Consider the following 12,931-nt stretch of genomic DNA (forward strand, 5'->3'; position numbering starts at 1 on the left):
TTCATTTTGAGAGACAATAACTTTATACTCTGCGCACTTTCATATTCGTTTTCATTCATTCAGAGCTGCGTTGCACACTGCATTGTTATCAGATGACCAGAGTTTTGAGATCGCAGCAGACACAAGGGATTAAAATGGGACTAGAGCTCACTCAAATACTGAGGAGCTAAACCATTCATGGCTTTATAAGTAATTAATTAGCAAGATTTTGAAATGTTTGATATGGAAGTGCAGTGTTGCAGCAGGAAGTCTAGAAAAGGACTTCTGGTTCTAGTCTGGATCTAGAATTTGCTTATTAAAAGCAAATGGCAACCACCCTAGTTGTCCGAGTGGTTTATTACTTACAAATGTTTTAGTCTGGTAACAACTTATCAGTAAGAACTTATCTTAGTTTTGCAAAACCGGTATGCTTGGTCAGGCAGCAAAGAAATAAAGGGCTAATCATGCTATCATCGGCAGTGAAAGCTAACACCATATTCCCTGATGATATCTCTGAAGGATAACATGTAAAGCGTGAAAAGCAACAATCCTAGTACTGAGCCTTGAGGTACCCATTGCTACAATTGTGATTGGTATGATACATTACCATTCATTGCTACTAACTGATGGCAGTCAGATAAATAATGACAATACCCGAAAAGCTCAAAAAAAGCACCATATTCCTGTGTATTTTGCATGCAATTTATCAAACTATAAATGTATACAAATAACATCTTGTTGCCCTAAACTCACATAATTAGGTTTCTACAAAATTGTGATTTTAATATCCCACAATTGTAATGTTTCATAAGATATAACCGGATCCTTTGCTAGCTCTAAAGACTGTCGATGCGTAGTTTAAACAAACTCTCTGGCCTAACCCTCCGTGAGTGTCACTGTTCAAACAACCGCTGTGATTGACATGAAAATCTTCTCATCATCTCAAATGCAGACCCAACCCTTTATATAAATCAACAATAACGTTTCAAAATACCATTTTGGCAGCTCGCTAATATATTCTCTTTTGTTTGTCTTTGAATAGCATTTGCTTGAGTGACACCGCACTGCATTCCTTTTATGAGGGTTTTGGTCGTGGCAGCAAAGACCGGTCACAAAAAATTAATTTGTGACTCACGATAGACAGAACATAAAAAAAAGACTTATTTTTAATTCTTAAGACAAATATTGAAGGTATATACTTTCCTAGCAATAATTTAGAAAAAAAGCAGGTACGATTTAATACAATATTCTAGTAACTGCTATTAACTAACAAGAAACACTGATTAATGAATGAATAACTATATAATAATTATCAATAACTGATTTTTTCCGTGCCTCTTAGAAAACTATGAAGGAATTATATACAGTTTAATTATTGATGTGAAAACTAATCAAAATCTAACACAGTACAAATTACCAATGCTACATTAACATGTTATTTTTTGCCGTAACCACATTTGTAACAACTTTATGACTTCTTTACTATACCGGAAGGTAGAATATAATTATAAAATGTCGTATCAGACTGATTATAGTAGTATCAATCCAGAACTGCACTTTTTTTCGCATTCACTTAAATTTTGGAAATAATTACACATTTTCAACAACGCTTTTTAGGTGTTATTTGGCTTTATTTTGACTGCAAAGCATCCCCAACCCCAAAAAATAAAATCAAGTAAAATTATACAGATCTGATGTTGACTTTTATCTTAAAAATACAAACCTGACACGTTCAGTTTTAGGGTCCACCTCACAAAACCTTTCAAAAATGGTTTATATTTCCTCCCAAATCTAAAGAAATTGTGTGCTATAGCTTAAAGCAAATGAAGCCTGTTAGTGCTGTGAAACAGTGGGTTATGCAAATGCTCACAAGTCAAGACGTGTCGGAGAGCTTGTGGGTACCTAAGTGTTTTTCTGGGCTGACATGAGCCTCTTCCCCAACATCTCATTACATCTTATCACTTTATTGTCCTGTTGAAGCCAAATACAAACAAGTACAAGGAAACTAATGCTCATTATTAGTATTTTTCGATCATTTTCATAACAATTAAACACAGTTTCCTCTCAAATTCTTATGAACTAAATCACATTACTTTAATTTTTAAAAAAAATTCAACTTGTTTAATATTTTATTTACACCGTTATTTGTTGTATCGCCTTCTATGTGGTTTTAAATAAATCAAAAATTCTAATGGTGCAGTGAAAATCACCATTCTGTTACAAAAAAATAAAAAAATAATGTAAAGATGCAAAGCCAAACCTTAAATACTTAGTTCACCTATAAGTGAAAATACATTCTGCATCTGTTCACCCTTATGTCATTTTTAACTGATAAGATTTTTTATTCATCTTCACAACAGAAAGTGCACACAACCACAACATTTTTTAAGCTTTTAAACCGTTTTTTTGAGGTTATACATGTTTCATAAAACTAGTCGAGTTTTTTAACGGGTTGAAACAACTTTATATGACAATTTTTTGGTAAACCATTGCTAAAACAAATAAATAAAGCACATCAAATAAGCCAAATACACAATTTTGTGCAGTTTTATTATGTCTTCATGACCCTTTGAATCCTTGAAGACTTCTTATATCTTAGGTTTCACTAAATATATGTACATTTCCGGACGAAAGCCTTGTTAGGAAGCGCATGAGTGTGAGTAAATAGTAAATCATTTTTAACATTGTTCAGAAAAAGCTTCATTTTCTTTAAGCAAAATATTATTTTACATGTTGTTTTCTTTTGGAAATGTTTTCACGAGACTAACCACCTTAAATCAAACCGGTGCTCTCTACAGGGCAGTATCAGTCTTTGTAAAGAGCATCGCAAAATATTGGTAATGTATATATTTTCCAAACCTTTATTTCCGAAGAAAAATGTTGATAAGACGCAAGTGGCAATACAAAAATGCGAGTCTGCCAAAGTGTGACACTCCCGGTATGACGTAATAGGATGCTTGAATTTCACAAGCGTTCATAAAGGTCTGGTAGATAGATTTATGGCTAAAACCAGTCAGTCCACCCACGAGACAGTCTCAACCTTAACAAGTTACACTTCCCAAGTGGTCAGTAATTAATGAGGCAGTTTATAATGAGAGAGCAGACTGCTCTTTTGTGGCATCGTTGGCTTTGGCCGCTCCTGTTCGTAACATGCTTTCTTCGTGCACGTCTTCATCATCTGACTGGACGACAGGAGTGTTCGTTCCGTCCTCGTTGGAGGCCTGACTGTCACAGGTGGAGTTGGAGGAAGTGGACAACATACGGGATTTGATCTCGCAAGGGTCAGAAATTCTCAAGGAAACGTCATTTCTCCTCAATCCATCCTCTTCTATCTCAGCGTGTCCAAGAGCTGAAGAAGAAATGGCCGTTTAACGTACTGTGGCATTTTAATTACGACTGTAAGATACAGATCTGAACCACGTGGCTTTAACAAACAAGAAGTAACTGCTTCTCATGACACGTCTATGGAAAATGTTTAACAATAAGAGGGTATTTACTAGAAAGCAGTCTTTTTTTTTTTCTTTACTGGCAAGTGCTCTAAGCCATTTTTATGCAACAGCGCATGGAAAACGTTCCTTCTACCTGACAGACGACACAGAATTTGGTCTCCTGAAAAATCACACCTGTCTCTGTGAAACCCTTCAAGGCCTTTTCACACTGACAGTGTTTAAATTACTGCAGTGGTTTTTTCTTTGAACCAGTTAAACGTAAAACTCCACCTTGAGAAACCTGTCTCAATATACAGTTACAAGTCATCTGTACCATCTCATCTCAATGGCAGGTTATTATATATGATTTGAAATCTGCCGTCATTGCTAAAAGGAACCAGGCTTTAAATACCAAGGCATGACTATATATATATATATATATATATATATATATATATATATATATATATATATATATATATATAAACTATAATTAAATATTTGTTATTTATGTTTTGTTAAAAAATTTTTGGATTTTGTACAAACTGCAGTTATTTTATGAGATCAGTTTAGTCTAAAATGCCGCTTCAGCATACTATTAGCCTATATATATATATATATATATATATATATATATATATATATATATATATATATATATATATATATATATATAAACTATAATGAAATATTTGTTATTTATGTTTTGTTCAAAAATTTTAGGATTTTGTACAAAGTGCACTTATTTTATGAGATCAGTTTAGTCTAAAATGCCCCTTCGCATACTATTAGCCTACATTTTTAAATTATGATCTTATTAATTTTATCACCTCCAGCAGTACTTTGCTATCAGTGAGAAGCAGAAAAAGCGCTGTGCATTGTTGTATACAGTATGTACATTTTTTCACTGTCTGGAATTTTCAACAACAAAGAGACATAAGCGATGGAGACTGTCAGTAATGCTAAGAAGTTCTACTACTAACACCACAAGGGTAGCAACCGATAGAAACCTGTTGACAGCTATAAAGACTACCTGGAAGAGGGGATGTCAGTGATCCTTCATCTCCGCTGGCACTGAAGAAGACATCCAAGGCCTCCTGATCAGAGATGTCCATCAGGTCCATCTGCTCTAGCATGTCAACATTCACCTCCATTGATGAAATACTTCCCAAAGGAGCTGCAGCCATGAGATACAATGCACTTATAATCTAGCATATGTTTGTTTGCTTTGTTACGCGTCTTAGAATAAAGATATGTGCATATGTACATGTACATACAAGTAAACGTTACAAATTCTAAAATAAACAGAATGTAGCCTAATATGTTAACACAGTTAAACTGTTATGACCAATTATAATTAGAACAATAAAACAATTATAAAAACTAAGTAAAAAAAAACTCACGTCTTTTATAATCTATCTGCAGGTGTGCTGAGGAAAGGTAAACATCGACATCATGTTGGAACACCTCCTCAAAGAATCGTTGTCTCTCTCTCAGTCTCATTTGCTGGGCTGAATCTGCATCCGGGACTCTCTGCGCGTGTTCTGTCTCCGCTACCAGCAACAACAGAGACAGTCACTTACACTTTATAATATCATTAATAATATATTATATTGACCATCAAACTACACGTGTACACTTTGTATTCTACAGCCCAGACAAAAAAAAACAAAAAAAACACAAGCGTAATAATAGGCTAATAATAATTCCACCAGTAGGGGGCATAAGTTACCACTTGAAATCTCTCACTGAACGTTTTCAATTTGAGTAGTGTACATTTCAGCCAATAAGCCTACAGTAACAAATAAGAGTGCCCGAATGAAAAGAGAAGATACAAGCAAGCAAACCAGAAAGAGAACATGCTGTACTAAATGCTGCACTAAGACAAAATAAAGAAACATTTAAATGAGAATGAGAAAAAATTACTGTAGAAGCCAATGGTGACCCAAAACAACCTGGTTACAAACGTTTTTTAAAATATCTTCCTTTGTGTTTGGCAGAAAAAAAAGAAATTCATACTGATTTGGAACTACACTATAGTAAATGATGACAGAGTTTTCATTTTTGGGTGAACTATTCCTTTAAGCCTCATTTGAAAAGTTAATAAATGCACTAAAAGAAGTCACAACAAAACACATTCATTTGTAATATCACAGTATCCTTTATAACGATATAACTTTGTGTCATGTACACATTTACTGACGCCTTGAAACCGAAGTACTGCTTTATTGAACGAGCAGTAGTTATAAGATGATAAACGTATATTTGAAAACAGACAAACAGAGATATTAGTCATTGGTCTATATACAGAGACCTCTCAATGTGCGGTAGCTCATGCACAAGGATCTCCAAATAGACAATATGAGTCATGTGCCACCCTGACCCCAGGAACCTATAAAAACTGAACAGCCAGTTCTGAGTAAAGCAAGGCTTGCCGATTTCACTTTAGCTTTCATCAGATGCAATACACAAATATAATCACTTAATAGAAGCAGTAGTACCAGATTCATTATGTATTTTTTTGATTACACAGAATCTCTACAGTACACCCAAGCAACAATCGAGCTAATTATGGGTTGTCAGTATGACATGTTTAGCCTGACATTTGTGTTTCACCGTCCTTGAAAAGTGACACAGGAGCACGCATCAGCTCAACTGAAATAACAGCCCTAAAGCTTGCACCATGTGCTGTAACGCTGTAGAAAATGGCATTCTTTTCCTTTAACAAGTCATTAATACATCCAGACTCACAGAGACAGTGTCCCGCAATTCAACCATAATTAGAAGGCACAGGCTGAGCCTGAAATAATTGGATCTGCCTTTTAAACCTGGTCTAAAATAAGACTAATGTAAAGATTATCTGGTGTGTGCTGCGAGGGCTTATGGCATTTTCAGCTGCTATCAGACGTGCTTTAAAGCAGGGCCGTCGTCCGAGAGGGAGAAATGTGAACACCGTCCTAGCATTTTCTGGACCACTGTTTTTCAAGACCACTGACATATGTGCAATAAGTGATTTTCAATGAGCAATTTAAAATTACATAACGTTGAGGTCATTCTTATAGGGAAACGAAACATCTCAGTTTTATTCAGAGACAAACAGAGCTAAAACATGCGCATGTGCTGGTATTTATATAGCCAAAAAGTAATAAGAAATTCTGACAGCTTGTAATATTAATCTTTATTACAGTATAGCAGCATGCATCAAATATTACGCCTTTTACAAGAGACAAATAGAATATCTTTAGCTTTACTTAAATTCTTTTCTCAAGATAGCAACACCTTTTGGAGAGCCTGGTTAAGACTGTGATGACTACGTTTCCTTTTTATTTCATGAGTCATCACGTTTGACAGGCAAACGGCCACGGTAGGCAGTTGTGTAAGGTTTAGATGGGGTTATTCTCTCTGGCCTGGTGGCGGCAGTGAGGACGATGCGAGGCATCCAGGGGCCACAACGCTGTCGCTCTGAATAACTTATCAGATCTGCGCTAGCTGACCACCACAGCCAGAAAGGGCAAAGGGGAAGCTGGATGTCCCATTTATGTTTCCATGTTTCCATCCGACAGTGCTGTGTGACTCAGCACAGTGTGCATAAGCAGGTAGGCAGTACATTGAAAATCTAATATATATTTGTGATGGTTCAACTGCTACGTAATTATTTTAATTTGCTATGTTTATAGTAGTTTTGTGATTGACTTCATTTCTATCAATTTCAATGAATCGAGAATCAAGAAGCATATATAATCTAAAAGTATAAATAGCAAATCGATAAATATCAAAGTCTGGGGACCCGTTAAATATTAACATTGTTATGAATGTTTTTGTCAATTGAGTAGCTAAACTTTATGTAAACCACATGTCAACTGAATCTCAATTTGCCACTAACGCTCAGATTTGAAATTAGGTTTTACGGTTAGTACAGTAGACCTACAGTGCAATACTAATACCTCTCCTCTATTTTTCCATGACCTTGTCCAATTTTAATATTTAAAAACACATGTCAGTGTTTATTTAAAAGGTTGAGAAGGCCCAGGCACTTAAAAGTCCACAGACTTGCCATGAATGGATATTGCATAACTGAGGTGCTATGACTCTGTCCTTGACATATGCCATGCGCATATTTGTGTGTGTGAAAATAAAATTATGATGAATAACGCAGGGTTGAGTGCTTTGCTCAGGGGTGACGCTACAGTGTGTTTTTTATTCTCTGGCATTCCCTTCCAGTCAAATCGCATTTTCTCTGACACGATCGAGAAAGGAGCAAGTCAGGGAAGATGTGATTTGACTGAGCCATTGTCCTTAGAAAACCAAATTTTGCTGTCCGCTGTTGCACTTAGCAAAATGCCAGCTCAGTGGGCATGGTGTTTATTCAGGTCAGCTGGCAGAACTGGCAGATCTCATGAGTGTTTCTGACCCGTGGGTCACATTTGTAGGCTACTTACTGTTCATTTTATACCATATTTATTTTATTTTCAGTGTGTGCTAATGCAAACCCTGTTATATAAAAAAAATTTCCAGCATGGTTTTTTAAGAAATCGAATTTACAATTTGGGTGCAAGTCTGAGTTTGTGGGACCTGTGCCATTAAAAAAACACTCAAATCAAATCTAAGCACACCCTAGTATAGAGACAGCTGCTCCCAGAGTGCTGCCTTCCTGCTTTAACACCTGCTGCTATTTACAAAGTGAATCCTGAATATATTGATTTAATTTCTACCCACTCATTTTCACTGAATGACTCCATCATGAGACATTCTGACCCTGTCCCAAATCATCCAATTAAATCATTCATAAGTCGGGTAAACAACCACATGAGAATGACATCACTCCTATTTTTCTCTTCCTCTCTCAGTCTCATCTCGTTCTCGCATCCATCCCCCTTTTTCAGACTGTGTTGTCCATTCACACCGCAGTAGGCCGGGAGGGGTGAGCAAGACTTGTTAGATCAAAGCAAATGAAAGGCAGATTGTCTGTAAGGACTGACTTGTCATTCCCTCCGTACAAGGCAAAGCTCTGTTTCCACTCTAGCCTTCTTTGTCACAGTGGGTCTCACCCAAAGCATTATGGGATTATGCTCCATCAGGGTACCGGAAAAGGCGCGCATGCAGGCCCTCCGTCCTGCCATCAGTCCCAAGCTTAAACAAAACCATCCCGTAGGTCTTCATTTTAACAGATCTTGGCCTCTCGTTCCAAGGAATGTATTCAGTTTGTATAAATAGCAGGCTTGTTTAATTACTTACCACAGTAGGAATGCCTTAACCACACATCGACCTCTTCCAGGCATCTCACCCAAAACACTGATACTTTTCTTCTAGGAGGTGACTTTCAGAAGCAATTACGACCCAAAGAGCAACCTAAAAACAATCCACCACATCCCTTTGAGGACAGTTTGAAAACAGGACACGGGAAATGAACTTTCCAGATGAATGAGTTAAAAGTTCATGTGTTAAACCTCAGGGACTAGAGAGAAAAAGCCTAATTTACTAACTAAAAAACCATACCATCATTTCAAACCCGTAAGGTAACACAAATCAAGACATTTTTTATTAAATCTGAGAGCTCTCAGATACTTCAAAGACAACAAGGCAATTGAAACATTTTACAGCGCAGAAAGTACAAGGTTAAAGTAGTTCAAGTGATATCAATGGTTCAAGTGTAATACTATGAAGCTACAAGAATACTTTTTTGCACAAAATAAATCTAAATAAATGTTTTTCTCTTCTGAGTCAGTCTCCTCCGCTATTCACAAGAGAGTACCTCAGCGCATTACAGTATTACAGTCTATGTTTATGGTCCGTAAAACATTACAAATGTACTATATTAATTTGTGTTCTGAAGATGAACAAAGGTTTTACGGGTTGGGTTCTCCTACTGAAAATGGTTTTCCCGCTTTTCAAAATAAGTATGATACATATGACATATGATGTCCTTACAACCTTAAGGGATTACTTTACACCAAAAAAATGTAATAGATTTTCAAATAATTAAATACTCATTTTATTTTATTTTATTTTACTCACGTTATTCTAAAACTACAAGACTTTTGTTAAACTTCAATAAAACAATGTTTTGAGAGATCCTGAGAGATCCTTTTCTCCATTGAAATAAGCTTAAAAAAATAATCAAGAAATCATAAAGAATTGAGCGGTTAAATATATCTTCTGAAGAGGCATGATCACTTCTTCATTTATAAAAAATTGACCAAAACACATTAAATATGTTAAATGGAAACTCAAAGAGCTTGGGTGACAGTATACATTATGTGGCCATGTTCATAGATTAGCATGGCCTTGACTGCCTTCCTGCTTTTAAAAAACGGTTCTGATATATAAAAAAATATGAAGGAAACTAATTTTCATTAAAACAGTCGTTCTGATAGCGTCCTTAACAGCGACATAACGGAGCATTGCTATGCAACAAAAATAAAGATCAACTGCAATGAACAAGTGTTTTGTGTCATAGCTATTAGCAAAGTTTTTGAGACTAGTTGACTGGTTTCTTTAACGGCTTTTAAGACATGAAATCTTACTATAACACACACCTTCAGATTTCTCTGTCATTTCCTGCTTTATTTGTGAAGTATAAGAAATGTGTTAGCATAAGTATGTTAGCCTCCGTGCTAAAAACACAGCCACAAAACTCTATAGGGTACTATAGGGCAGTGGTTTTCAGACTTATTCCTAGGGACCCACAGCTCTGCACATTTTTGCATTTTGTAGGCCTACCTATATGTGTCTAACAAGGAAAACAGCTGAACTAAGGCTGTTATGTCCATGCACTCCTCGGGTCATCACTGTTATGTAACACTAAGTCTCAAGCACAATGTGATGTCACAGGTCTGTTATAAAAGATGTCATGTCTACCAATGTCATCATCTGTCAGGTCATTTGCATCTGCCACTGTTTATTAGCTTTATGATCTTTGACCTGCTGCGCTTTCACAATGCCATCAATCAAACTGCAGACAAAAGCACTAACTCACATCGTGACAAGTGTGAGTTTAAAGAGACTCAAAGATGTTTCTAAACATATAATAAGCCACACGCTGAACTTAGAGGTACAACGTGCTTCTCTCTGAGCCATGGACTAGCGGTTAGCACAGATGGTAAGAGTTTTCCAGCTCATGTTTCCCCTTTTCACGTCACCATCTCCTGTCCATCCTGTACACATATCAGCTGCAAAAAATGTATTTGCACTTTTTTTCAGATCAGCGTGAAAATCAAGATTTCCCAGGTCTGCACGCTCAACAAGTGGGCTGGCAATATGCTAACATTTCACGTTGATGTTAATATGAAAAGGCTTGTGGCTTGTTTCAATGATTCAAAGTCTATTCTTTCTTTTAGACAATTACTTTACACTTGGTGCACTTTCAATTTAATTTTCAGCTTTAATTTACTCATAGCTGTTACATAAAAAGCTAATTTTCAAAAATCTGTAATAGTACACTTCAAGTTCGGCTTTTGGATTCAATCCTGTTTGGCATCCTATTAAGTTTCTTACTACTGTGCAATTAATGCAATTAATTACATTTACATGTTTTAAGTATTTCTGAAAGTCTGATCATATGATAAAACCATAAATAGCTACTGCATAAAACAGAAATCCCCTGTCCTGCCATGTGTCAAATCTCCACGCACATCTGTGGTTTCCTAAACTAACTGAATTATTAATAGTTGGAGTTGCTTTTGTGTGTGTGTGGGGTGGGTGGGTGGGTTTGTGCACATAATGTGTGGGTACGCAAGATTTAAAAATCAGGAAACAAGACCCAGAAACCACCCAAAACTCTATGCCGATGTGAGAATGAAGTCATTTACACACGCTAACATCCTCGCCACGTTTAATTCAGCTTTTTAAGACGACTCCCAATTCAGCCGTTCCAGAGAGACTAAGATTCACAGAAAAGTAGCACAAAGAACAGTGTGAGTGGAAAACACTGAGAGGAATTTCTACGAGTCCACGAGATGAATGACTTGATAATGAGTCATGAGGAAAGTATGAAACAGGGAGTAGAGATGTCTGTGCTGTCCACCAAAAGGAATGTTTTCTTTTTATCAGATGTCATTTAAAAAAGCCAATGAAAAGTCAATGAAATGTTTCCTTTTCTTCCATTTTATTTTCTTGATTTTGGTATAATTTAACATTGAATATTTTTAGATTATGAACTCTATCTATCTATCTATCTATATATATATGTCTATCTATCTGTCTATCTATCTATCCAGCTTCATTCCATTCCATTCCATTTTGACAAATCAGAAGCATTATCAAGTCACACAAAGCAAGCAAATTAGCAAATTCATGGAAAATTCAAAGACAAGCATAATTCCTGTAGAGTCATTCCACAAAACCTGAATGTATTCAACTTTCTTGAACATCTGGGGTGAAAATCTCTAAATCTCTCTGACAAACATAGGCATTTTACGCATAATGTGAGCAAATTTGAAAGATAATGAGACAAATTCTCCTGTGGCTAAACTAATTTCTATCCTTAACCTCCAAGCATGTGTGTGTGTGTGTGTGTGTGTGTGTGTAACCAGTGAGTGTGGGAACTTGGATTGTACCCACAGTCCATCTGCTAAAAACGGCAGGAAAACAATCCAATTTAGACGGATTTCAGTGAGGGCTCTGACACACAACAAAGCTAGAACCAAGTACGTCTTTGCTCTCTAAGCTTTGTCAGGTTCATCAAGTGAATCTGGCTCTTTAAATGTTTGGTCAAAACAATGACTGGAGCCCCTTAAAATAGAAATTCTACATAACATAGTGAAATAAGAAAACAAAGTCTAAACAGGAAACCATGACAGACTAAAATAAAACAGAGCCACAGCTTAGACCATTTTAGATAATCTTTTCTTATTCAGCCGAGGAGGTGTGTATAAATAAGTGAGGCCTGTTTTATGGCGTTATTGCTGATATGTTTTACTTGTATTTTTATATATAGATTATGTGAATATTTACTTAAGTAATTAATTACAAATAAAACTTTTTCTGTAGCAACAATCTGACAGTAACTTTACGTGTTGGTTAAATATAAATTAAAACTTAAAACTTACTGGCCAGTGAAGATTGAAATGTTCAATAAACCAGATAATAAAAACAAACGTACAACGGCAAATATTCACTAGGATAAAAACTAGCCTCGATTTTATACTTGTGGTGTTCTTTAGGGACACAGTGATTCTTCTGTCAATTAAAGACTGGTCATCCTGTTTGTTGTGAAGCTAAGTTTAAGAAGATGAGCAAAATAATTTAACTAAAGGTGAAATACTCACACGGTAGACGTTTGTTGTGGAGGTTCGTCCCCTTCGAGCTCATGACTCCAGAGTGACAGAGATGCACAGCTGTAAAACTACCAGCAGCTTCAGTCAGTCTGAGGTCCCAGAACAAGACTGGACTCTAGCACAGCACATCTCTCTCTCTCTCTCTCTCTCTCTCTCTCTGTCACTGTGAGGCTTTAGGCTGTAGATTCAGTCGTGCACATCCTCTGCAGCACCGCCAGTGGTCGTATCTCTCTGCTCTTTTGCGGGAAG

General features: G+C 36.3%; 1 protein-coding gene across 1 annotated transcript; it reads right to left on the reverse strand.

The window, feature by feature from the left end:
• Window positions 1–1,924: 1,924 nt before the first annotated feature.
• On the reverse strand, window positions 1,925–12,931 carry si:ch211-253b8.5 (dysbindin). Its single transcript, XM_043252827.1, has 4 exons — window positions 12,674–12,931; window positions 4,811–4,960; window positions 4,441–4,584; window positions 1,925–3,328 (listed from the first exon to the last, which is right to left on the reverse strand). The coding sequence occupies exons 1-4, from the start codon at window positions 12,714–12,716 to the stop codon at window positions 3,066–3,068; spliced, it is 600 nt and encodes a 199-aa protein (XP_043108762.1). The 5' UTR covers window positions 12,717–12,931; the 3' UTR covers window positions 1,925–3,065.

The sequence above is a fragment of the Puntigrus tetrazona genome, chromosome 11 (genome assembly GCF_018831695.1).
Source record: "Puntigrus tetrazona isolate hp1 chromosome 11, ASM1883169v1, whole genome shotgun sequence".
Lineage (NCBI taxonomy): Eukaryota > Metazoa > Chordata > Actinopteri > Cypriniformes > Cyprinidae > Puntigrus > Puntigrus tetrazona.